This window comes from Oncorhynchus mykiss, chromosome 24 (assembly GCF_057628025.1).
Source record: "Oncorhynchus mykiss isolate SJ-2025 chromosome 24, ASM5762802v1, whole genome shotgun sequence".
Taxonomy (NCBI): Eukaryota; Metazoa; Chordata; class Actinopteri; order Salmoniformes; family Salmonidae; genus Oncorhynchus; species Oncorhynchus mykiss.
Genome location: NC_143045.1, coordinates 34670329 through 34697500, shown reverse-complemented (window position 1 = coordinate 34697500; position 27172 = coordinate 34670329). Strand labels below are relative to the sequence as shown.

The following is a 27172-nucleotide window of genomic DNA, read 5'->3' as shown; positions in this document are numbered from 1 at the left end:
ACCCAACACCCCTAGCACCCAACACCCCTAGGACCCAACACCACTAGGACCCAATACCCCTAGGACCCAATACCCCTAGGACCAAATACCCCTAGGACCCAACACCCCTAGCACCCAACACCCCTAGGACCCAACACCCCTAGCACCCAACACCCCTAGGACCCAACACCCCTAGGACCCAACACCCCTAGGACCCAACAGCCCTAGGACCCAACACCCCTAGGACCCAATACCCCTAGGACCCAACACCCCTAGCACCCAACACCCCTAGGACCCAACACCCCTAGCACCCAACACCCCTAGGACCCAACACCCCTAGGACCAATACCCCTAGGACCCAACACCCCTAGGACCCAACACCCCTAGAACCCAACACCCCTAGGACCCAACACCCCTAGGACCCAACAGCCCTAGGACCCAACATCCCTAGGACCCAACAGCCCAACACCCCTAGGACCCAACACCCCTAGGACCCAACAGCCCTAGGACCCAACACCCCTAGGACCCAACACCCCTAGGACCCAACACCCCTAGGACCCAACACCCCTAGGACCAAATACCCCTAGGACCCAATAGCCCTAGGACCCAACAGCCCTAGGACCCAATACCCCTAGGACCCAACAGCCCTAGGATCAAATAACCCTAGGACCCAACACCCCTAGGACCCAACACCCCTAGGACCAAATATCCCTAGGACCCAATACCCCTGGGACCCAACACCCCTAGGACCCAACACCCCTAGGACCCAACACCCCTAGGACCCAACACCCCTAGGACCCAACACCCCTAGGACCCAATACCCCTAGTACCCAACACCCCTAGGACCCAACACCCCTAGGACCAAATACCCCTAGGACCCAATAGCCCTAGGACCCAACAGCCCTAGGACCCAATACCCCTAGGACCCAACAGCCCTAGGATCAAATAACCCTAGGACCAAATACCCCTAGGACCAAACACCCCTAGGACCAAACATCCCTAGGACCAAACACCCCTAGGACCAAACACCCCTAGGACCAAACACCCCCACAGCCTCACCTCCATGTTCTTGTAGAGGAAGACCTTGTCTCCAGAGACGACTGTGTAGAGTTTGGAGCGCAGGCCCCTCAGCTCCAGGTAGCCCTGCTGTTCAGGGGTCAGGGGTGAACCAGGGGTCATCGAGGAGTGTGAAGTAATCTCCCTGCTGCCCTCCTGGCGCCCCCTAGTGAAGTTCTGCAGAACTGACACCCACTCATTCCTCTCAACTACACACACACACACACACACACACACAGAGGAAGAGTGATTTAGCACGCAGCAGTGTGATATGAACAGCTTAGTGCTGATGTCTGCATGATGGGCAGATGAGTTGCTAGATGGGCAGATGGGTTGATTTGGACCCGGGTGGGTTTCGGGCTTGCCGTGTTGTGTTAAGAATTAAATCAACTGTGAGTGTCTGTGCACCTTTTATCCTACTAAGGCTCTCTCTCAGCAGCTGCAGCTGCAGACACTAGCAGTGCCAGCGGTGCCACTAGCGGTGCCAGGATTTAAAAATTGGCTGGGCCAGAGACATTTGCTGCCATGATGAAAGTATTTTTCTGATGAGTGCAATGTTTCAAATTGCGATAAGAATAGGCTGGAGTGGCCTCCCGAGTTGTGCAGCGGTCTAAGGCACTGCATCGCAGTGCTTGAGGCATCACTACTGACCCGGGTTCAATCCCGGGCTGTGTCGCAGCCGGGCCGCGACCGGGAGACCCATGAGGAGGCTGGCCGAGATTTCCTTGTCCCATCGCGCTCTAGCGACTCCTGTGGCGGGACGGGCGCAGTGCACGCTGACACGGTCGCCAGTTCTACGGTATTTTCTCCGACACATTGGTACGGCTGGCTTCCGGGTTAAGCGAGCAGTGTGTCAAGAAGCAGTGCGACTTGGCAAGGTTGTGTTTCCGAGGACGCAAGGCTCTCGACCTTCGCCTCTCCCGAGTCTGTACGGGAGTTGCAGCGATGGGACAAGACTGTAACTACCAATTTAACATGTTAAAAACACAGGGCTTTTAACAGATTATTCAAATGGCTGTTTGACAGAAAATCTAGTTTATTTCTAGTTTATTTATTCAAGGTTCCCTTTGTTATTTCCTTACAAAATAAAACGCTTGATTGTATTTAAAATGCATGAATGACTCATATGCTGTGTAATTAGCCAACATGAATCACTGATTGATTATATTGAAGTTAGGTTAAGACACATAAAACAGGACACGCTGTCACAGCTCCATGATGGAGAGATTATATAAGGCTACATGATCCAAGAGAAAAATACACACTTGATTAGGCTACATTATAACATGCTAAATGTTTCAGATCAGTGATAGACGAACACTTGATTAGGCTACGTTATAGCATGCTAAATGTTTCAGATCAGTGATAGATGAACACTTGATTAGGCTACGTTATAGCATGCTAAATGTTTCAGATCAGTGATAGATGAACACTTGATTAGGCTACGTTATAGCATGCTAAATGTTTCAGTTCAGTGATAGACGAACACTTGATTAGGCTACGTTATAGCATGCTAAATGTTTCAGATCAGTGATAGATGAACACTTGATTAGGCTTCATTATAGCATGCTAAATGTTTCAGATCAGTGATAGACGAACACTTGATTAGGCTACATTATAGCATGCTAAATGTTTATGATCGTTGATAGATGAGCTATACCACCACTTATTTACCCAGCCAGAGATCAATTAATGAAATATACAGACGGAGATTCAGTGAAACAAAATCCCATTGATTGATGATCAGAAACAGTCACAGACGAGTGAAGAGCATGATCCACTTGTTAAGCTACTGTACATAGCATGCCAGCAAGGTGTTCTGATCAGTTAATATATGAGCTAACTAGAATAACTTGGATCATTAGCACTCACCTCAACTTAGCTAACATTTCCCCAACCTACATATGGTCAAATATCCGATTCAGACCTTGATTGATTTATGAAGACGAGTCCCCCACGATTGTCTCAATCAAAATGGTGCTGAAATGATCATCTAGTTTACCATTGCTTTAATTATTATAAGGGTTGATATGATTTTGGGAGTTTCCGTAAGCAACAATTTGATATTTTCGTAATTGATCATATCTAAGGTGAGTTTTCCTCTCTCTGTGCTTTCCTAAGACCAGGGCTGCCATCCGCCTCCAGCACATTGTTCTGAACACACAGTTATACTTGCACTAGTACACAGTAGAATACTTCCTATTATCTGACTCGTTTAAGAAGAGGGACGAACCAAGTCCCTGTGTATTAAACCATGGCTCAAAACATGTTGCTGGGTTTACTTGGGGTCAAGGTTTCTGGGCTGACAACCAGAGAAGAACAACAAAGGATGTACACACACACACACACACACACCCACACACCCACACACACACTCACAGTCGCTCTCGGCTCTGAAGAGAAAGGTCCGGTTGGTTGTGACCACCTCAAACTTCTGCTCCCCCACATTGGTCACCCCCGTAATGGCAGCCGTTGGTATGATCCTCTTAGAGTATACCTCCTGCAACACAACACACCATGACTCATACGACCGCTGTCACACACACACAACACACCATGACTCATACGACCGCTGTCACACACACACAACACACCATGACTCATACGACCGCTGTCACACACCCAACACACCATGACTCATATGACCGCTGTCGTACACACAACACACCATGACTCATATGACTGCTGTCACACACACAACACACCATGACTCATACGACTGCTGTCACACACACACACACCATGACTCATATAACCGCTGTCACACACACAACACACACAACACACCATGACTCATACGACCAATGTCACACACACACACAACACACCATGACTCATATAACCGCTGTCACACACACAACACACACAACACACCATGACTCATACGACTGCTGTCACACACACACACAACACATCATGACTCATACAACTGCTGTCACACACACACACAACACACCATGACTCATACGACTGCTGTCACACACACACACAACACATCATGACTCATACGACGCTGTCACACACACACACACACACACACACACCATGACTCATACGACCACAGTCAGACACACACACACACACAACACACCATGACTCATACGACCGCTGTCACACACACACACAGACACACAACACACCATGACTCGTATGACCGCTATCACACACACACACACACACACACACACCATGACTCATAGGACCGCTGTCACACACAACACAGACAATCAATAGAGAAACCACATCTCTGAGAAATACTAATGGGGGACATCATGACTTAGGTAATGTATAGACTAACAGGACAATGTAGATGGCCAACTGAACTCATAGTTACCGCACCTTGTCGTTGTCAAAGTATCTCAGGTAGTCAACATCCAGCTTCACCCATCTCCTCTGGTAGTACAGAGACCTGCACACACATACATACAGTTAGGGAGGTCGTATACTGGATGTGCGTGTGTGTGCGTGTGCGTGTGTGTGTGTGTGTGTGTGTGACGTACCCCTGCGGTGGGTTCTTATCCAGCCAGCCCATCTTTAGAACAGGGGAGGGGCCATCTCTAGGGGGCTGGGCTAGGATCCTGCCTGTGACCGGCAGGTAGACACTCTCCTGTAGCGTACTCAGACCATAGTCCTGCCATGAGCTGGAAGAGAGAGAGAGAGAGAGAGAGGAGAATGAAAGAGAGAGAGAGTGTTATTCCCTCTCTCTATGGGAACAATGATGTCACCAGAGGTCAGAGGTCAGGGGTCAGGGGACACTAACCGGTTGCTGATTGGCTCGTTGTCATCGTCCAATAGTTCATCGTCGCTGCAGAGAGAGCTGTACCGCCCCTTCCCCCACCCCGGCACCGGCAGGAACACATCCTATTGGACAACACAGCCGTCACTGACACACAGCAACACAATAACATTACAGGAGTCTAGACACATATTCAGAGTACACACACACACACACACACTATCTTACCCTGTCTGCCATGTTCACAGACTGGGGCTTGGGGTAAACTTGGTCTGGATCCTCAGAGTCATCTGAACTGTCACCAAAATCTGACCCTGAGAGGGAGAGAGAGACATTTTTAAAAAACAACTCAAAATCTGACCCTGAGAGGGAGAGAGAGACATTTTTAAAAAACAACTCAAAATCTGACCCTGAGAGGGAGAGAGTGAGAGATAAAATTTAAAAAACAATTCAAAATCTGACCCTGACAGGGATGGAGAGAGAGAGAAATTTTAAAAAACAGAGGTAACTTCGGAGCCACAGCCCCTAATACAGTACAATAGAGGACAGGTCTAAAACAGTACAGTAGAGGACAGGTCTAATACAGTACAGCAGAGGACAGGTCTAATACAGTACAGTAGAGGGACAGGTCTAATACAGTAGAGGACAGGTCTAATACAGTAGAGGACAGGTTAATACAGTAGAGGACAGGTCTAATACAGTAGAGGACAGGTCTAATACAGTACAGTAGAGGACAGGTCTAATACAGTACAGTAGAGGACAGGTCTAATACAGTAGAGGACAGGTCTAATACAGTAGGGGACAGGTCTAATACAGTAGAGGACAGGTCTAATACAGTAGGGGACAGGTCTAATACAGTAGAGGACAGGTTTAATACAGTAGAGGACAGGTTTAATACAGTAGAGGACAGGTCTAATACAGTACAGTAGAGGACAGGTCTAATACAGTAGAGGACAGGTCTAATACAGTACAATAGAGGACAGGTCTAAAACAGTACAGTAGAGGACAGGTCTAATACAGTACAGTAGGGGACAGGTCTAATACAGTAGAGGACAGGTCTAATACAGTAGAGGACAGGTTAATACAGTACAGTAGAGGACAGGTCTAATACAGTAGAGGACAGGTCTAATACAGTAGAGGACAGGTCTAATACAGTAGAGGACAGGTCTAATACAGTACAGTAGAGGACAGGTCTAATACAGTAGAGGACAGGTCTAATACAGTAGAGGACAGGTCTAATACAGTACAGTAGGGGACAGGTCTAATACAGTAGAGGACAGGTTTAATACAGTACAGTAGGGGACAGGTCTAATACAGTAGAGGACAGGTCTAATACAGTAGAGGACAGGTTAATACAGTACAGTAGAGGACAGGTCTAATACAGTAGAGGACAGGTCTAATACAGTAGAGGACAGGTCTAATACAGTACAGTAGAGGACAGGTCTAATACAGTAGAGGACAGGTCTAATACAGTACAATAGAGGACAGGTCTAAAACAGTACAGTAGAGGACAGGTCTAATACAGTACAGTAGAGGACAGGTCTAATACAGTACAGTAGGGGACAGGTCTAATACAGTAGAGGACAGGTCTAATACAGTAGAGGACAGGTTAATACAGTACAGTAGAGGACAGGTCTAATACAGTAGAGGACAGGTCTAATACAGTAGAGGACAGGTCTAATACAGTAGAGGACAGGTCTAATACAGTACAGTAGGGGACAGGTCTAATACAGTAGAGGACAGGTTTAATACAGTACAGTAGGGGACAGGTCTAATACAGTAGAGGACAGGTCTAATACAGTAGAGGACAGGTTAATACAGTACAGTAGAGGACAGGTCTAATACAGTAGAAGACAGGTCTAATACAGTAGAGGACAGGTCTAATACAGTAGAGGACAGGTCTAATACAGTACAGTAGAGGACAGGTCTAATACAGTAGAGGACAGGTCTAATACAGTAGAGGACAGGTCTAATACAGTACAGTAGGGGACAGGTCTAATACAGTAGAGGACAGGTCTAATACAGTAGAGGACAAGTTTAATACAGTAGAGGACAGGTCTAATACAGTAGGGGACAGGTCTAATACAGTACAGGACAGGTCTAATACAGTACAGTAGAGGACTGGTCTAATACAGTACAGTAGAGGACAGGTTTAATACAGTAGAGGACAGGTCTAATACAGTAGGGGACAGGTCTAATACAGTAGAGGACAGGTTAATACAGTACAGTAGAGGACAGGTCTAATACAGTACAGTAGAGGACAGGTCTAATACAGTACAGTAGAGGACAGGTCTAATACAGTACAGTAGAGGACAGGTCTAATACAGTACAGTAGAGGACAGGTCTAATACAGTAGAGGACAGGTTAATACAGTACAGTAGAGGACAGGTCTAATACAGTACAGTAGAGGACAGGTCTAATACAGTAGGGGACAGGTCTAATACAGTAGAGGACAGGTCTAATACAGTAGAGGACAGGTCTAATACAGTAGAGGACAGGTTTAATACAGTAGAGGACAGGTCTAATACAGTAGAGGACAGGTCTAATACAGTAGAGGACAGGTCTAATACAGTACAGTAGAGGACAGGTCTAATACAGTAGAGGACAGGTCTAATACAGTAGAGGACAGGTCTAATACAGTACAGTAGGGGACAGGTCTAATACAGTAGAGGACAGGTCTAATACAGTACAGTAGGGGACAGGTCTAATACAGTAGAGGACAGGTCTAATACAGTAGAGGACAGGTCTAATACAGTAGAGGACAGGTCTAATACAGTAGAGGACAGGTCTAATACAGTAGAGGACAGGTCTAATACAGTAGGGGACAGGTCTAATACAGTACAGTAGAGGACAGGTCTAATACAGTAGAGGACAGGTCTAATACAGTAGAGGACAGGTCTAATACAGTACAGTAGGGGACAGGTCTAATACAGTAGAGGACAGGTCTAATACAGTAGAGGACAGGTCTAATACAGTAGAGGACAGGTCTAATACAGGTCTAATACAGTAGAGGACAGGTCTAATACAGTAGAGGACAGGTCTAATACAGTAGAGGACAGGTCTAATACAGTAGAGGACAGGTCTAATACAGTAGGGGACAGGTCTAATACAGTAGGGGACAGGTCTAATACAGTAGAGGACAGGTCTAATACAGTAGAGGACAGGTCTAATACAGTAGAGGACAGGTCTAATACAGTAGAGGACAGGTTAATACAGTAGAGGACAGGTATAATACAGTAGAGGACAGGTCTAATACAGTAGAGGACAGGTCTAATACAGTAGGGGACAGGTCTAATACAGTAGAGGACAGGTCTAATACAGTAGAGGACAGGTCTGATACAGTAGGGGACAGGTCTAATACAGTAGAGGACAGGTCTAATACAGTAGGGGACAGGTCTAATACAGTACAGTAGAGGACAAGTCTAATACAGTAGAGGACAGGTCTAATACAGTAGAGGACAGGTCTAATACAGTACAGTAGAGGACAGGTCTAATACAGTAGAGGACAGGTCTAATACAGTAGAGGACAGGTTTAATACAGTAGAGGACAGGTCTAATACAGTAGAGGACAGGTCTAATACAGTAGAGGACAGGTCTAATACAGTAGAGGACAGGTTTAATACAGTAGAGGACAGGTTAATACAGTAGAGGACAGGTCTAATACAGTAGAGGACAGGTCTAATACAGTAGGGGACAGGTCTAATACAGTAGAGGACAGGTCTAATACAGTAGAGGACAGGTTTAATACAGTAGAGGACAGGTTTAATACAGTAGAGGACAGGTTAATACAGTAGAGGACAGGTCTAATACAGTAGAGGACAGGTCTAATACAGTAGGGGACAGGTCTAATACAGTAGAGGACATGTCTAATACAGTAGAGGACAGGTCTAATACAGTAGAGGACAGGTCTAATACAGTAGAGGACAGGTCTAATACAGTAGAGGACAGGTTAATACAGTAGAGGACAGGTCTAATACAGTAGAGGACAGGTCTAATACAGTAGAGGACAGGTCTAATACAGTAGGGGACAGGTCTAATACAGTAGAGGACAGGTCTAATACAGTAGAGGACAGGTCTAATACAGTAGAGGACAGGTTAATACAGTAGAGGACAAGTCTAATACAGTAGAGGACAGGTCTAATACAGTAGAGGACAGGTCTAATACAGTAGAGGACAGGTTAATACAGTAGAGGACAGGTCTAATACAGTACAGTAGAGGACAGGTTAATACAGTAGAGGACAGGTCTAATACAGTACAGTAGAGGACAGGTTAATACAGTAGAGGACAGGTCTAATACAGTAGAGGACAGGTCTAATACAGTAGAGGACAGGTCTAATACAGTAGAGGACAGGTCTAATACAGTAGAGGACAGGTCTAATACAGTACAGTAGAGGGACAGGTTAATACAGTAGAAGACAGGTCTAATACAGTAGAGGACAGGTCTAATACAGTAGAGGACAGGTCTAATACAGTCTAATACAGTAGGGGACAGGTCTAATACAGTAGAGGACAGGTCTAATACAGTAGAGGACAGGTCTAATACAGTAGAGGACAGGTCTAATACAGTACAGTAGGGGACAGGTCTAATACAGTAGAGGACAGGTCTAATACAGTAGAGGACAGGTCTAATACAGTAGAGGACAAGTCTAATACAGTACAGTAGGGGACAGGTCTAATACAGTAGAGGACAAGTCTAATACAGTACAGTAGAGGACAGGTCTAATACAGTAGAGGACAGGTCTAATACAGTACAGTAGGGGACAGGTCTAATACAGTACAGTAGAGGACAGGTCTAATACAGTAGAGGACAAGTCTAATACAGTACAGTAGAGGACAGGTCTAATACAGTAGAGGACAGGTCTAATACAGTACAGTAGGGGACAGGTCTAATACAGTACAGTAGAGGACAGGTCTAATACAGTAGAGGACAGGTCTAATACAGTAGAGGACAGGTCTAATACAGTACAGTAGGGGACAGGTCTAATACAGTAGAGGACAGGTCTAATACAGTAGAGGACAGGTCTAATACAGTAGAGGACAGGTCTAATACAGTAGAGGACAGGTCTAATACAGTAGAGGACAGGTCTAATACAGTAGAGGACAGGTCTAATACAGTAGAGGACAGGTCTAATACAGTACAGTAGGGGACAGGTCTAATACAGTAGAGGACAGGTCTAATACAGTACAGTAGGGGACAGGTCTAATACAGTAGAGGACAGGTCTAATACAGTAGAGGACAGGTCTAATACAGTAGAGGACAGGTCTAATACAGTAGAGGACAGGTCTAATACAGTAGAGGACAGGTCTAATACAGTAGGGGACAGGTCTAATACAGTAGAGGACAGGTCTAATACAGTAGGGGACAGGTCTAATAAAGTACAGTAGAGGACAGGTCTAATACAGTAGAGGACAGGTCTAATACAGTAGAGGACAGGTCTAATACAGTACAGTAGGGGACAGGTCTAATACAGTAGAGGACAGGTCTAATACAGTAGAGGACAGGTCTAATACAGTAGAGGACAGGTCTAATACAGGTCTAATACAGTAGAGGACAGGTCTAATACAGTAGAGGACAGGTCTAATACAGTAGAGGACAGGTCTAATACAGTAGAGGACAGGTCTAATACAGTAGAGGACAGGTCTAATACAGTAGAGGACAGGTCTAATACAGTAGAGGACAGGTTAATACAGTAGAGGACAGGTCTAATACAGTAGAGGACAGGTCTAATACAGTAGGGGACAGGTCTAATACAGTAGAGGACAGGTCTAATACAGTAGAGGACAGGTCTAATACAGTAGGGGACAGGTCTAATACAGTAGAGGACAGGTCTAATACAGTAGGGGACAGGTCTAATACAGTACAGTAGAGGACAGGTCTAATACAATAGAGGACAGGTCTAATACAGTAGAGGACAGGTCTAATACAGTACAGTAGAGGACAGGTCTAATACAGTAGAGGACAGGTCTAATACAGTAGAGGACAGGTTTAATACAGTAGAGGACAGGTCTAATACAGTAGAGGACAGGTCTAATACAGTAGAGGACAGGTCTAATACAGTAGAGGACAGGTTTAATACAGTAGAGGACAGGTTAATACAGTAGAGGACAGGTCTAATACAGTAGAGGACAGGTCTAATACAGTAGGGGACAGGTCTAATACAGTAGAGGACAGGTCTAATACAGTAGAGGACAGGTTTAATACAGTAGAGGACAGGTTTAATACAGTAGAGGACAGGTTAATACAGTAGAGGACAGGTCTAATACAGTAGAGGACAGGTCTAATACAGTAGAGGACAGGTCTAATACAGTAGAGGACAGGTCTAATACAGTAGAGGACAGGTCTAATACAGTACAGTAGAGGGACAGGTTAATACAGTAGAGGACAGGTCTAATACAGTAGAGGACAGGTCTAATACAGTAGAGGACAGGTCTAATACAGTAGGGGACAGGTCTAATACAGTACAGTAGAGGACAGGTTAATACAGTAGAGGACAGGTCTAATACAGTAGAGGACAGGTCTAATACAGTACAGTAGGGGACAGGTCTAATACAGTAGAGGACAGGTCTAATACAGTAGAGGACAGGTCTAATACAGTAGAGGACAGGTCTAATACAGTAGAGGGACAGGTTAATACAGTAGAGGACAGGTCTAATACAGTAGAGGACAGGTCTAATACAGTACAGTAGAGGGACAGGTTAATACAGTAGAGGACAGGTCTAATACAGTACAGTAGAGGACAGGTCTAATACAGTAGAGGACAGGTCTAATACAGTAGAGGACAGGTCTAATACAGTAGAGGACAGGTCTAATACAGTACAGTAGAGGGACAGGTTAATACAGTAGAGGACAGGTCTAATACAGTAGAGGACAGGTTTAGCAGCATTAGTGATATAAAGCATCCATTTGAATAAATAGATTCTACAGTATGAGCTGTCTAACAACAAGACAACAGTTATATCAGTTTATTGCTCTAATTCCTAGGAGACAAAGTCAGAAACCACTTCCACATGTCGACATAACTTTACCTAGATATTTTTTTTTATATTAGTTAGGTCAAATTGGAGTTAGTGGTATTTATTAGGATCCCCACTCTAAAAGCATCAGCTACTCTTCCTGGGGTTCACATGAAACATGACATAATATATAGTACAGAACATTATTAGTCAAGGACTGAAATACATTTAAACTGTCATACATAGTCTACATATCAGTACATACATACAATATCTAGGTGTAATATATAAGACACTGCAAATTATAATACTAAGATATATAAAATGGCTGCTTCTCTTCACAGTCCAGCCACCTTAGTCATAGACTGTTCTCTCTGCTACCACACAGCAAGCGGTACCGGAGCACCAAGTCTAGGTCCAAGAGGCTCCTTAACAGCTTCTACCCCCAAGCTAAAAGACTGCTGAAAAATTTATCAAATGGCCTCCAGGACTATTTACATTGACCCCCCCCCCCATTGTTTTTACACTGCTGCTACTCTCTGTTTATTATCTATTATCTAGTCACATTACAAATGACCTCGACTAACCTGTACACCCGCACATTGACTCAGTTACCCAGGGGGCCCCCTGTATATAGCCTCGTTACCGTTATCTACATTTTGTGTGTTACTTTTTGATCATTTTTTTATTTAGTAAATATTTTATTAACTCTTTATTTTTAACTGCATTGTTGGTTAAGGGCTTGTAAGTAATCATTTCACGGTAAGAGGAACACCTGTTGTATTCGGTGCATGTGACAAATACAATGGGGGCGGTATTTCATTATTGGATAAAAAACGTTCCCGTTTTAAGCGCGATATTTTGTCACGAAAAGATGCTCGACTGCATATAATTGACAGCTTTGGAAAGAAAACACCCTGACGTTTCCAAAACTGCAAAGATATTGTCTGTGAGTGCCACAGAACTGATGCTACAGGCGAAACCAAGATGAAATTTCAAACAGGAAGTGCCCCAGATTTTGAAGGCGCCGTGTTCCAATGACTCCTTATATGGCTGTGAATGGGCCACGAATGAGCTTAGACTTTCTGTCGTTTCCCCAAGGTGTCTGCAGCATTGTGACGTATTTGTAGGCATATCATTGGAAGATTGACCATAAGAGACTACCTTTACCAGGTGGTCGCTTGGTGTCCTCCGTCGTAATTATTGCGTAATCTCCACCTGCAGTACTTTTCCGTTTGCTACTGAGGAGAAACCCAACTGCCACAAATGATTTATCATCGAATAGATATGTGAAAAACACCTTGAGGATTGATTCTAAACAACGTTTGCCATGTTTCTGTCGATATTATGGAGTTAATTTGGAAAAAAGTTTGGCGTTGTAGTGACTGAATTTTCTGGGTTTTTTCTTAGCCAAACGTGATGAACAAAACGGAGCAATTTCTCCTACACAAATCATCTTTTTGGAAAACATGAACATTTGCTATCTAACTTGAGAGTCTCCTCATTGAAAACATCCAAAGTTCTTCAAAGGTAAATGATTTTATTTGAATGCTTTTCTTGTTTTTGTGAAAATGTTGCCTGCTGAATGCTACGCTAAATGCTACGCTAGCTATCAATACTCTTACACAAATGCTTGTGTAGCTATGGTTGAAAAGCATATTTTGAAAATCTGAGATGACAGTGTTGTTAACAAAAGGCTAAGCGTGTGAGTGAATATATTTCTTTCATTTCATTTGCGATTTTCATGAATAGTTAACGTTGCGTTATGGTAATGAGCTTGAGGCTATGATTACGCTCCCGGATATGGGTTTGCTCGACGCTAGAGGTTAAATCAGGAAGAGGTGAGGTCAGGGAGTTAATGGGTGTGGCTAAGGATGGATGGGAGGGGTTCAGTATGCTCACTGATTTCAGGCGGTGGCTGGGGGACTCTTCTCATTGGCAGAGCAGGCTGTGTGCCTTCGATTGGTGTGTTGTGTACCCTGGTCCGAGGCGGGGGGGGTGGAGTTCGCTCGGGGTGCGGCTCATTGACTGGAGCATCGCTGGAGAGAAGAATGACAGAGGAAGGGAGAGGGGCACAATGTTACCGTTGACACCAGGGGCCGGTAGAAGACAGAAAACAGCCATGAGTCTATCAATCCTCTTTTCTCTCCAGTCTCTTTCCTTCTCTCTCCAGTCTCTCTATCTTTTCTTCTCTCTCTCACTCATCTTTCTTTCTCTCTCTCTCTCATCTTTCTTTCTCTCTCTCCAGTCTATCTCTCTCTCTCTCTCTCACTCTTCTCTCTCTCTCTCTCTCTCTCTCTTCTCTCTCTCTCTCACTCTTCTCTCTCTCACTCTTCTCTCTCTCTCATCTTTCTTTCTCTCTCTCATCTTTCTTTCTCTCTCATCTTTCTCTCTCTCTCTCTCTCTCTCTCTCTCTCTCTCTCTCTCTCTCTGTCTCTCTTTCTCTCTCTCTGTCTCTGTTCTCTCACTCTCTCTCTCTCTGTCTCTCTCTCTCTCTCTCTCTCTATTCAAATAAATTCAATTGACATTGTCAAAGTAAACATATCGAAAAACAAAAACAAAATAAAAAATAAATATTTAGATATAAAATATAATACACTGCTCAAAGAAATAAAGGGAACACTAAAATAACACATCCTAGATCTGAATGAATTAAATATTCTTATTAAATACTTTTTTCTTTACATAGTTGAATGTGCTGACAACAAAATCACAAAAATTATCAATGGAAATCAAATTTATCAACCCATGGAGGTCTGGATTTGGAGTCACACTCAAAATTAAAGTGGAAAACCACACTACAGGCTGATCCAACTTTGATGTAATGTCCTTAAAACAAGTCAAAATTAGGCTCCCTACAACGCCTGGGCATGCTCCTGATGAGGTGTCGGATGGTCTCCTGAGGGATCTCCTCCCAGACCTGGACTAAATCATCCCCCGACTGCTGGACAGTCTGTGTTCCAACGTGGCGTTGGTGCATGGAGCGAGACATGATGTCCCAGATGTGCTCAATTGGATTCAGGTCTGGGGAACAGGCGGTCCATAGCATCAATGCCTTCCTCTTGCAGGAACTGCTGACACACTCCAGCCACATGAGGTCTAGCATTGTCTTGCATTAGGAGGAACCCAGGGACAACCGCACCAGCATATGGTCTCACAAGGGGTCTGAGGATCTCATCTCGGTACCTAATGGCAGTCAGGCTACCTCTGGCGAGCACATGGAAGGCTGTGCGGCCCCCCCAAAGAAATGCCACCCCACACCATAACTGACCCACCGCCATACCGGTCATGCTGGAGGATGTTGCAGGCAGCAGAATGTTCTCCACGGCATCTCCAGACTCTGTCACGTCTGTCACATGTGCTCAGTGTGAACCTGCTTTCATCTGTGAAGAGCACAGGGCGCCAGTGGCGAATTTGCCAATCTTGGTGTTCTCTGGCAAATGCCAAACGTCCTGCACGGTGTTGGGCTGTAAGCACAACCCCCACCTGTGGACATCGGGCCCTTATACCACCCTCATGGAGTCTGTTTCTGACCGTTTGAGCAGACACATGCACATTTGTGGCCTGCTGGAGGTCATTTTGCAGGGCCCTGGCAGTGCTCCTCCTGCTCCTCCTTGCACAAAGGCGGAGGTAGCGGTCCTGCTGCTGGGTTGTTGCCCTCCTACAGCCTCCTCCACGTCTCCTGATGTACTGGCCTGTCTCCTGGCAGCGCCTCCATGCTCTGGACACTACGCTGACAGACACAGCAAACCTTCTTGCCACAGCTCGCATTGATGTACCATCCTGGATGCGCTGCACTACCTGAGCCACTTGTGTGGGTTGTAGACTCCCTCTCGTGATACCACTAGAGTGAAAGCACCGCCAGCATTCAAAAGTGACCAAAACATCAGCCAGGAAGCATAGGAACTGAGAAGTGGTCTGTGGTCACCACCTGCAGAACCACTCCTTTATTGGGGGTGTCTTGCTAATTGCCTATAATTTCCACCTGTTGTCTATTCCATTTGCACAACAGCATGTGAAATGTATTGTCAATTAGTGTAGCTTCCTAAGTGGGCAGTTTGATTTCACAGAAGTTTTATTGACTTGGAGTTACATTGTGTTGTTACAAAGTGTTCCCTTTATTCTTTTGAGCAGTGTATATATATTTAAATAAATGGTGAGACCAACAGCAATAATAATAGTAGTAGTGGACATGGGATTACCATTAACAACAACAACAATATTAATCAGAACAACAATTTATTAAAGCAATGGTAGTGGACCAGTGTCAACATGACTGAGAAGACCCATGACCTGGTAGTAGACCAGTGTCAACATGACTGAGAAGACACATGACGTGGTAGTGGACCAGTGTCAACATGACTGAGAAGACCCATGACCTGGTAGTAGACCAGTGTCAACATGACTGAGAAGACCCATGACCTGGTAGTAGACCAGTGTCAACATGACTGAGAAGACCCATGACCTGGTAGTAGACCAGTGTCAACATGACTGAGAAGACCCATGACCTGGTAGTAGACCAGTGTCAACATGACTGAGAAGACCCATGACCTGGTAGTAGACCAGTGTCAACATGACTGAGAAGACACATGACGTGGTAGTAGACCAGTGTCAACATGACTGAGAAGACACATGACGTGGTAGTAGACCAGTGTCAACATGACTGAGAAGACCCATGACCTGGTAGTAGACCAGTGTCAACATGACTGAGAAGACCCATGACCTGGTAGTAGACCAGTGTCAACATGACTGAGAAGACACATGATGTGGTAGTAGACCAGTGTCAACATGACTGAGAAGACACATGACGTGGTAGTAGACCAGTGTCAACATGACTGAGAAGACACATGACCTGGTAGTAGACCAGTGTCAACATGACTGAGAAGACACATGACGTGGTAGTAGACCAGTGTCAACATGACTGAGAAGACACATGACCTGGTAGTAGACCAGTGTCAACATGACTGAGAAGACACATGACGTGGTAGTAGACCAGTGTCAACATGACTGAGAAGACCCATGACCTGGTAGTAGACCAGTGTCAACATGACTGAGAAGACCCATGACCTGGTAGTAGACCAGTGTCAACATGACTGAGAAGACACATGACCTGGTAGTAGACCAGTGTCAACATGACTGAGAAGACCCATGACCTGGTAGTAGACCAGTGTCAACATGACTGAGAAGACCCATGACCTGGTAGTAGACCAGTGTCAACATGACTGAGAAGACACATGACGTGGTATGAAAGACAAAACAAAACAGGTTGTGGCAGGAGGACATATTTGGCTGCCAAAACTGCACATTTTGGCTTTTCACCCAATAAATATTTGATTTTTAGGTTTCAAATTCTTTGTATTGTATTATAATTTTGGGAATTAAATATTCTCTTAGGTCTGAGTAAAATTAAAATTTGATGGCTATTTTTTCTATTCTAATTCTGCTCTACATGCGTTATTTGGAGTTTTTATTTGCACTTGCAATACAGTCTTGCAAAACTCTGCATGCAGTATTTCAATTGGATGTTTGTCCCATTTGGTGAATTCATTAATAGAGATTGGACCCCATACTTCACTGCCATATAGAGCAATTGGTTCTATAACTGATTGAAACATTTTGAGCCAGATTCTAATTGGAATTTCAATTTTGATGTTCCTTTTAATGGCATAGAATGCTCTTCTTGCTTTGTCTCTCAGCTCATTCACAGCCATGTGAAAGCTACCTGTGTTGCTGATATTTAGTCCTAGATATGTGTAGTTTCACAGCCATGTGAAAGCTACCTGTGTTGCTGATATTTAGTCCTAGATATGTGTAGTTTTTGGTGTGTTCTAATAGAACTGTGTCCAAAAAGAATTTCTATTTGTCATCCTGATTTCCGGACCTTTTTTGGAATATCATTATATAAAGTTTTTTTAGGTTAATGATCAGAGCCCAGGTCTGACAGAACCTGTGGTTAACGATCAGAGCCCAGGTCTGACAGAACCTGTGGTTAACGATCAGAGCCCAGGTCTGACAGAACCTGTGGTTAACGATCAGAGCCCAGGTCTGACAGAACCTGTGGTTAACGATCAGAGCCCAGGTCTGACAGAACCTGTGGTTAACGATCAGAGCCCAGGTCTGACAGAACCTGTGGTTAACGATCAGAGCCCAGGTCTGACAGAACCTGTGGTTAACGATCAGAGCCCAGGTCTGACAGAACCTGTGAAGATGATCTAGGTGCTGCTGTAACCCCTCTTTAGTGGGAGACAGCAGCACCAGGTCATCTGCGTACAGCAGACACTTGATTTCAGTGTTGTGTAGGGTGATACCAGGTTTTTTTTCTTCTTTTTCTCACACACACACACACACACACACACACACACACACACACACACACACACACACACACACACACACACACACACACACACACACACACACACACACACACACATACACACACACACACACACACACACACACACACACACACACACACACACACACAAACAAACACACACACACACACACACACACACCACTAGTGTGTGTGTCTGTGAGCGGGCGTGTGTGTCTGCGAGAGAGAGAGAACCTGGTATCACCCTACACAACACTGAAATCAAGTGTCGAGAGAGGGAAAGGCATGCGGAAGTCTGTAATATACATATCTCTCTCTCCTCAGCCGACCTAACCTCAACTCTAACCATAACAGAACCCTGGTGTAGAACTCTGCCGTTTGAAATCTAACTGACATAAATACAGTTCTGCTGCTAGGTGTGTTCTCCTCCTCTCTCCATATCATGTCCAAACCTGCCTCTGGGAGGCCAGTGAGAGACATACTATCACTCAAAACATCACATACCTCTACATCATACACACACACGCACGCACGCCCACGCACACACACACCTGCGCACACACACGCCCGCGCACACACATGCGCCCGCGCACACACACGCACGCCCGCGCACACACGCGCACACACACGCGCCCGCGCACACACATACTAGTGGTCAGTGTTCCAGTGTGTGACTGAGCTACGTTTGGAATCTCACTGAGGCTTGGAAGGGCAACTGGTTACCATAGCAGCCCAGACCTTTTGACACCCCTCACACTCCCCAAAATGATTCACTCCCTTGCCTGGTTACCCAATCTCCTTGCTCCGGGCCAACCGCTACGCCATGCCCACGGATGTTTCTTCTCCGCAATGAGTCTGGATAGGAGTACCTCCCCGACGATTTCCAGAATGTAAATGCATTCTATACCCCCTGATTGGTCCCAGAAACCGATGATGACTTTGGTTTTGTACAACACCCCTCATTTCGACGTCACCACAAACGACTTCAATGTCTCAGACTGAAGTATGTAGCGAACGACAGAGCAGCGGAAGGCTTCAGTTTGAGTCGTCAGGCAAGTCTATCTCCATCCAACTCTCCACCACATACAAATACATCCACCACACTGCACAATGTGAGATAAATTACAGTCTACAAATGTATCAGCAGTCTTAATATAAGACTGTGAGGTTAAATAATTTCAGCAACAGCTACTCATACACAGGCCCGGAGAGTGTTGTGTAATGTTGAAACTGACAGTGTTCCCCTTTTCTCTTCCTGCAACCCCGCCCCCCCCTCCCTCAGTCACACAGAGAGAGAACAAGAAGCAGTGCTTGACGTGGACTGAAATGTGTGTCGGCACTGTTGATATTTAGGTCACAATACGTTTAAGCTGATATTCTATAAGAGCTGCAGGAGTTCAAACAGTAGAAGATGTGAGGTGTCAGGACTCAGCTCTGGTTAGCTCTTCCCAAGTCAAGCACTGACAAGACAGACAGAGGGACAGAGGGACATGCACACACATGTACCCGCACCGGACACACACACACACTGGGGTGTGTGTTGACCAGAGCACCGAATACAGTTTAAGATACACCTATGATCTGGGGTCACAATACCCAGGCTGTCCAGAGGGGTGGGGACAGGAGGATGTGGTCTCAGGAGAGAGGAGGTGATGAGAGGGGCTGAGAGAGGAGGTGGGAGAGGAGGTGAGAGAGGGGCTGAGAGAGGTGATGAGGTGAGAGAGGGGCTGAGAGAGGAGGTGAGAGAGGAGCTGAGAGAGGAGGTGGGAGATGAGGTGAGAGAGGGGCTGAGAAATGTGAAGAGGTGAGAGAGGGGCTGAGAGAGGAGGTGGGAGAGGAGGTGAGAGAGGAGGTGAGAGAGGGGCTGAGAGAGGTGATAAGGTGAGAGAGGAGCTGAGAGAGGGGCTGAGAGAGGAGGTGGGAGAGGAGGTGAGAGAGGAGGTGGGAGAGGAGGTGAGAGAGGAGGTGGGAGAGGAGGTGAGGTGAGAGAGGGGCTGAGAGAGGAGGTGAGAGAGGGGCTGAGAGAGGAGGTGAGAGAGGAGCTGGGAGAGGAGGTGAGGTGAGAGAGGGGCTGAGAGAGGAGGTGAGAGAGGAGCTGGGAGAGGGGGTGAGAGAGGGGCTGAGAGAGGAGGTGTTTTTATTGATTTGTCGAAGGCTTTTGCCACCGTGGACCATGCTGTGTTAGTGCAAAGGTTACAATGTTGTGGAATTACTGGTCAGGCTCTAGATTGGTTTATAAATTACCTATCAAATCGTACACAATGTGTAATGGTGGATGGTTGTAAATCTGAGTCCATAGAGGTGTGCTCAGGTATTCCGCAAGGTTCTATTTTGGGCCCACTGTTGTTCATTTTGTATATTAACAACATTGGGGATCTTATTGAAACAGCGGATGTTCATTTTTATGCAGATGATACTGTTCTTTTATTCAAGTGGTAGTAGTTTATCTTTAGCTTTTGAAAATGCCCAAAGAGCATTTAACATCATACAACAGAATCTGTATGATTTAAAGCTGATTCTAAATTCGGGTAAAACAAAATGCATGGTATTTTCAAATGCCAGGCATGTTACAAATCATGTCATTGATGAATTGGCTGGACACACTATAGAGCAAGTTAAAGTGTACAAATATTTGGGTGTGTGGGTTGATGAATAGCTGAGCTTCACTGTGGATGTAGAGAACTTGATAAGGAAGCTCAAGCTGAAAATAGGATTTTATTACCGGCATAAGGCTTGTTTTTCTCTGGAGGCCAGGAAGGAACTGGTACGACGTACATTACTGGCATCAGGCTTGTTTTTCTTTTGAGGCCAGGAAGGAGCTGGTACGATGTACATTACTGTCAGTTTTAGATTTTAGGGATGTTATATATATCCAGGCCTCAGCCACTACCCTGAGAGCACTTGATTCAGTGTATCATGCAGCCCTCAGGTTCATTACAAAATCAGAAATGTCTAACACATCATTGTGATCTCTACAGCGCTGTTGGCTGGTCGTCATTGACCTTGTGTAGGCTTAAACACTGGTATACACTGATTTATAAGGTCATATTGTGGGCTTAAACACCATTTTATCTCTGTTCTTTTTTAGTCAGGTCAGTAAATAAATATCAATTACGGTCCCATTCTGATTTACTTCTAACAGAACCAAACATTAGAACAGGTTATGGTAGAAATAGTTTTAGTTACAGCACCATGGTCCTGGAATTATCTAACAAACATTTTAAAATGTGAAGATCTTGTTTCTTTGGTGGAGTTTAAACACTTGATCGATGTATATATCATAGAAGAGTGTAATTGTTTTTAGGCCAGCTGTTTTTAGTCAAGATGTTTGTGTTTTTAACATAATATGTAATTGTTGTACTGTATGTGTGTTTATAGTTTTGTTTAATGTTGTGTTAGTGTATGTAAGTTGTTTTGTCTGAAGCGTTGTTCCCTCTGCTGCTATTGGACCAGGTCTCTCTTGGAAAACTGATATTATCTCAATGAGAAAAAACTGTATAAATAAAGGTCAAATAAAATATATATAAAAAAAAGTAGTGTGGGATCTAAATATAACCTCTTTGTATCCGTTCAACAGACGTCGTTAAGCTACAGAAACAAATGACCCCTTCCGTCCTCGCCTACACACTCCCCCCACAGACATGCTAATCAAGCACATCTAATTTACAACAGACCCAACTGCCTGGTCTCTCTCTGTCCCCAGGGCCCAGACTGTGTACTGGGGGCTGCAGCTGAACCCTACAGCAGGCTGCCAGGGCCCAGACTGTGTACTGGGGGCTGCAGCTGAACCCTACAGCAGGCTGCCAGGGCCCAGACTGTGTACTGGGGGCTGCAACTGAACCCTACAGCAGGCTGCCAGGGCCCAGAGAGTGTACTGGGGGCTGCAGCTGAACCCTACAGCAGGCTGCCAGGGCCCAGACTGTGTACTGGGGGCTGCAGCTGAACCATACAGCAGGCTGCCAGGGCCCAGAGAGTGTACTGGGGGCTGCAGCTGAACCCTACAGCAGGCTGCCAGGGCCCAGACTGTGTACTGGGGGCTGCAGCTGAACCCTACAGCAGGCTGCCAGGGCCCAGACTGTGTACTGGGGGCTGCAACTGAACCCTACAGCAGGCTGCCAGGGCCCAGATTGTGTACTGGGGGCTGCAACTGAACCCTACAGCAGGCTGCCAGGGCCCAGACTGTGTACTGGGGGCTGCAGCTGAACCCTACAGCAGGCTGCCAGGGCCCAGACTGTGTACTGGGGGCTGCAACTGAACCCTACAGCAGGCTGCCAGGGCCCAGATTGTGTACTGGGGGCTGCAACTGAACCCTACAGCAGGCTGCCAGGGCCCAGACTGTGTACTGGGGACAGCAGCTGAATCCTACAGCAGGCAGCCAGGGCCCAGAGTGTGTACTGGGGGCTGCAGCAGAACCATACAGCAGAATGCTGTCACCATGCACCCAAACACTGTCACCACTGATAAATCCACCATAATTGAAAATTTCAATAAGCAATTTTCTACTGCTGGCCATGCTTTCCACCTGGCTACTCCTACCCCTGTCAACAGCACTGCACCCCCAACAGCAACTCGCCCAAGCCTTCCCCATTTCTCCTTCTCCCAAATCCATTCAGCTGATGTTCTGAAAGAGCTGCAAAATCTGGACCCCTACAAATCAGCCGGGCTAGACAATCTGGACCCTTTCTTTCTAAAATTATCTGCCGAAATTGTTGCCACCCCTATTACTAGCCTGTTCAACCTCTCTTTCGTGTCGTCTGAGATTCCCAAAGATTGGAAAGCAGCTGCGGTCATCCCCCTCTTCAAAGGGGGGGACACTCTTGACCCAAACTGCTACAGACCTATATCTATCCTACCATGCCTTTCTAAGGTCTTCGAAAGCCAAGTCAACAAACAGATTACCGACCATTTTGAATCTCACCATACCTTCTCTGCTATGCAATCTGGTTTCAGAGCTGGTCATGGGTGCACGGGTCATGGGTACTGGGGACTGCAGCAGAACCATACAGCAGAATGCCAGGGCCCAGAGTGTGTACTGGGGGCTGCAGCAGAACCATACAGCAGAATGCCAGGGCCCAGACTGTGTACTGGGGGCTGCAGCAGAACCATACAGCAGAATGCCAGGGCCCAGAGTGTGTACTGGGGGCTGCAGCAGAACCATACAGCAGAATGCCAGGGCCCAGACTGTGTACTGGGGGCTGCAGCAGAACCATACAGCAGAATGCCAGGTCCCAGAGTGTGTACTGGGGGCTGCAGTGGAACCATACAGCAGGCAGCCAGGGCCCAGAGTGTGTACTGGGGACTGCAGCAGAACCCTACAGCAGGCAGCCAGGGCCCAGAGTGTGTACTGGGGGCTGCAGCAGAACCCTACAGCAGGCAGCCAGGGCCCAGAGTGTGTACTGGGGGCTGCAGGTGAACCCTACAGCAGGCAGCCAGGGCCCAGAGTGTGTACTGGGGGTTGCAGGTGAGCCCTACAGCAGGTAGCCAGGGCCCAGAGTGTGTACTGGGGGCTGCAGGTGAACCCTACAGCAGGTAGCCAGGGCCCAGAGTGTGTACTGGGGACTGCAGCAGAACCCTACAGCAGGTAGCCAGGGCCCAGAGTGTGTACTGGGGGCTGCAGGTGAACCCTACAGCAGGTAGCCAGGGCCCAGAGTTTGTACTGGGGACTGCAGGTGAACCCTACAGCAGGTAGCCAGGACCCAGAGTGTGTACTGGGGGCTGCAGGTGAACCCTACAGCAGGTAGCCAGGGCCCAGAGTGTGTACTGGGGGCTGCAGGTGAACCCTACAGCAGGTAGCCAGGGCCCAGAGTGTGTACTGGGGGCTGCAGGTGAACCCTACAGCAGGTAGCCAGGGCCCAGACTGTGTACTGGGGGCTGCAGGTGAACCCTACAGCAGGTAGCCAGGGCCCAGAGTGTGTACTGGGGGCTACAGGTGAACCCTACAGCAGGTAGCCAGGGCCCAGAGTGTGTACTGGGGACTGCAGGTGAACCCTACAGCAGGTAGCCAGGGCCCAGAGTGTGTACTGGGGGCTGCAGGTGAACCCTACAGCAGGCAGCCAGGGCCCAGAGTGTGTACTGGGGACTGCAGCAGAACCATACAGCAGAATGCCAGGGCCCAGAGTGTGTACTGGGGGCTGTAGGTGAACCCTACAGCAGGCAGCCAGGGCCCAGACTATGTACTGGGGGCTGCAGGTGAACCCTACAGCAGGCAGCCAGGGCCCAGACTGTGTACTGGGGGCTGCAGGTGAGCACTCCTAGTCTCTAACAACACAGATAAAGAACATCACTGGTACACCGAGTCCCTCCCCGAGTCCCTCCCCGAGTCCCTCCCCGAGTCCCTCCCTGAGTCCCTCCCTGAGTCCCTGCTCTGGCACACCAGGCTCTGAGCCAGTATCCACTGAGCCAGTATCCACTGAGCCAGTATCCACAACGCATCTCAGAGTAGGATAGTTGATTAAGACAGATCCTAGATCATGCTCTGAGATGGTTTGTGGATACGGGCCCAGTCTTGCACACTAGGCTCTGCCTTGCCATGCTCTGGCCCTGGTGAGAGACTCACAGGATAATGTATCTGCCAAACAGCTCACAGGATAATGTATCTGCCAAACAGCTCACAGGATAATGTATCTGCCAAACAACTCACAGGATAATGTATCTGCCAAACAGCTCACAGGATAATGTATCTGCCAAACAGCTCACCGGATAATGTATCTGCCAAACAGCTCACAGGATAATGTATCTGCCAAACAGCTCTGGAAGCCTAGGTCTCAGTGGGGTGCTATTGTATCTCTCTGGCCCCAAAGGGACCTCATGCTCATGACAACAGCTACTATGACAACCACCCAATTTAAAAGGTTCCCCAAGTGAAATGTCCATCTTGTCGCTTGTGTGCAGGCAGTTTGTTTTTAACAGCACACACCCCACCCACTGGCTAACAGGGGTGATAATGTGAGGGTGTGCCATTCAGTGTGTGTGTGTGTGTGAGTGAGAGAGTCAGTGAGTTTTTTTTAACATAAACAGGTCAAAATAAACATGATGTGAATAAAAATCTATTTCAGAAGAACAGAACAGCATACTGAGTTATCCTTATGTTTGGCCCTGATCTGGCTATGCCATATGGCTGTGGGCTACACTAGTTCACTTAGCAGACAAGATGTGCTTTGAATTCCATGGCATTATTTTATATTATTTATAGTATGAAGAATACAATTGAGCAAAGCTGAATAAAATAGAAAGGATATTTTCTCCAAATTATTTCAGGGAGTGCTCACATGCGGCTATTCTGTGTTGAGCGGTTAACAACGAAACAGGTCCTCCTATCTGCTTTATTTAGAGTTATTTATGTAACTTCAGTTGTGATAAAAATGTTGGTCCATGTGTTTTGATTTTAATACATTGTAAGGCTGAATGATGCAACTCTAATGATGAAAAAAGTCTCATTAAAGGCATGAGCTCTTCATCAGGCTGTACACACTTCATCAGTCTCTCATTCACAATTTGACAAGCACTTGATAATGCCTCGAATTTCCCGGCTGCATCCCCTTTGTGTGGCCGTTATGCCCCCTAATAAAATCCATGGCATTTGCGGCCAGTGGCCGTTGTGCCCTTGGGCTGAATATAATAATTAGAATTCCCTTCTCCCGGCTGCTTACCGAAGCACCTCTCATGCACATGGCTCTCAGTCACTTGATAGGGTCTTTCTTACAGGCTACAAGTGCACATGTCCCTCTTATCCAATACCAATATTTTGGAAGAACTGTCCACATTTAATTTTCGTTAATTTTCGTCAGCCAATAAGATGAGTCGGCCTAACGAACAGCAAAAGCACTAGCCTATGTCAATCTACTTTCCCCATAGTACAAAAGTTGACCTATTCTATTCTGTGAGAGAAATAAATATCCCAAACATAGTCTGGGACAGTGGTGGGATGATATAGATCCCAAATTAATACAACCACTAGAATTTAAAAAACTGTTTTAAGCAATGAGCCTGACGCAACAGATGAGAATGTTTATGTTAAAATGTTGATAAAGTATTAGGCTATTTCTTTACATTATTAGCACAGCAATGTGAACACGACAGTAGCAGGAAAACACCCTTCTCAAAAGTGACCACAAATGTGATTATGTATGTAATGCTTTATTATAAAGGTGCATTTCTATGGTGAAAATGATCTTCCCCCAAACTTGAAACTCACGCGCTGCTTATGTATGTCAGTTATGCTCTACACTTGTAAAGCGGATTAATGTGCTTCATTTGAAGAAGTTATTTGGCCACTTCAGTTGTGATACTAACCTTATCAAAACATATAGGCCTATGGGCTGGGCTACATGAGGTGTGATACTGACCTTATTAAAACATATAGGACTATAGGCTTTGCTACATGAGGTGTGATACTGACCTTATTAAAACATATAGGCCTATGGGCTGGGCTACATGAGGTGTGATACTAACCTTATCAAAACATATAGGTCTATGGGCTGGGCTACATGAGGTGTGATACTAACCTTATCAAAACATATAGGACTATGGGCTGGGCTACATGAGGTGTGATACTGACCTTATTAAAACATATAGGACTATAGGCTGGGCTACATGAGGTGTGATACTAACCTTATCAAAACATATAGGCCTATGGGCTGGGCTACATGAGGTGTGATACTGACCTTATCAAAACATATAGGTCTATGGGCTGGGCTACATGAGGTGTGATACTGACCTTATCAAAACATATAGGCCTATGGGCTGGGCTACATGAGGTGTGATACTGACCTTATCAAAACATATAGGACTATAGGCTGGGCTACATGAGGTGTGCGTCTAGGATTTGAAAGAGTCGCAAAGCTGCCTTACTGCACACAAGCTGGGCATCAAGTGATAATACATAATTCACAAGTGATAGGCTAATATTGTCACCCATCAGACTGTTCTTCTCTTCACATATATTATTTAGTATATGTGTGAAATGTGTTTTGATTCACATTACCCTGAAGAAGGCACAGAACATTGATGATTTAATGATTTGTTTTAAATTACTGGGAGTTTATATATAGAGAGTGTGCGACTCTATTTTCATAGCTTATCGTTTATTCACTGTTGGCACATCTACACT

At 46.0% G+C, this 27172-nt stretch overlaps 1 protein-coding gene across 3 annotated transcripts in view; it reads right to left on the bottom strand.

The window, feature by feature from the left end:
• Nucleotides 1-27172, bottom strand: part of arap1 (ArfGAP with RhoGAP domain, ankyrin repeat and PH domain 1) — a 114452-nt gene that overhangs the window by 68652 nt on the left and 18628 nt on the right. For 2 of the 3 annotated variants that reach the window (XM_036961243.2, XM_090218904.1), the window contains 7 exons: nucleotides 13629-13765; nucleotides 5000-5085; nucleotides 4796-4896; nucleotides 4536-4676; nucleotides 4375-4444; nucleotides 3415-3535; nucleotides 1039-1244 (listed from right to left, as the gene is read on the bottom strand). In XM_036961243.2, the coding sequence (XP_036817138.1) occupies nucleotides 1039-1244; nucleotides 3415-3535; nucleotides 4375-4444; nucleotides 4536-4676; nucleotides 4796-4896; nucleotides 5000-5085; nucleotides 13629-13765 (862 nt within the window). The remainder of the gene's footprint in view (nucleotides 1-1038; nucleotides 1245-3414; nucleotides 3536-4374; nucleotides 4445-4535; nucleotides 4677-4795; nucleotides 4897-4999; nucleotides 5086-13628; nucleotides 13766-27172) is intronic. The other variant, XM_090218905.1, reaches the window with a different exon arrangement.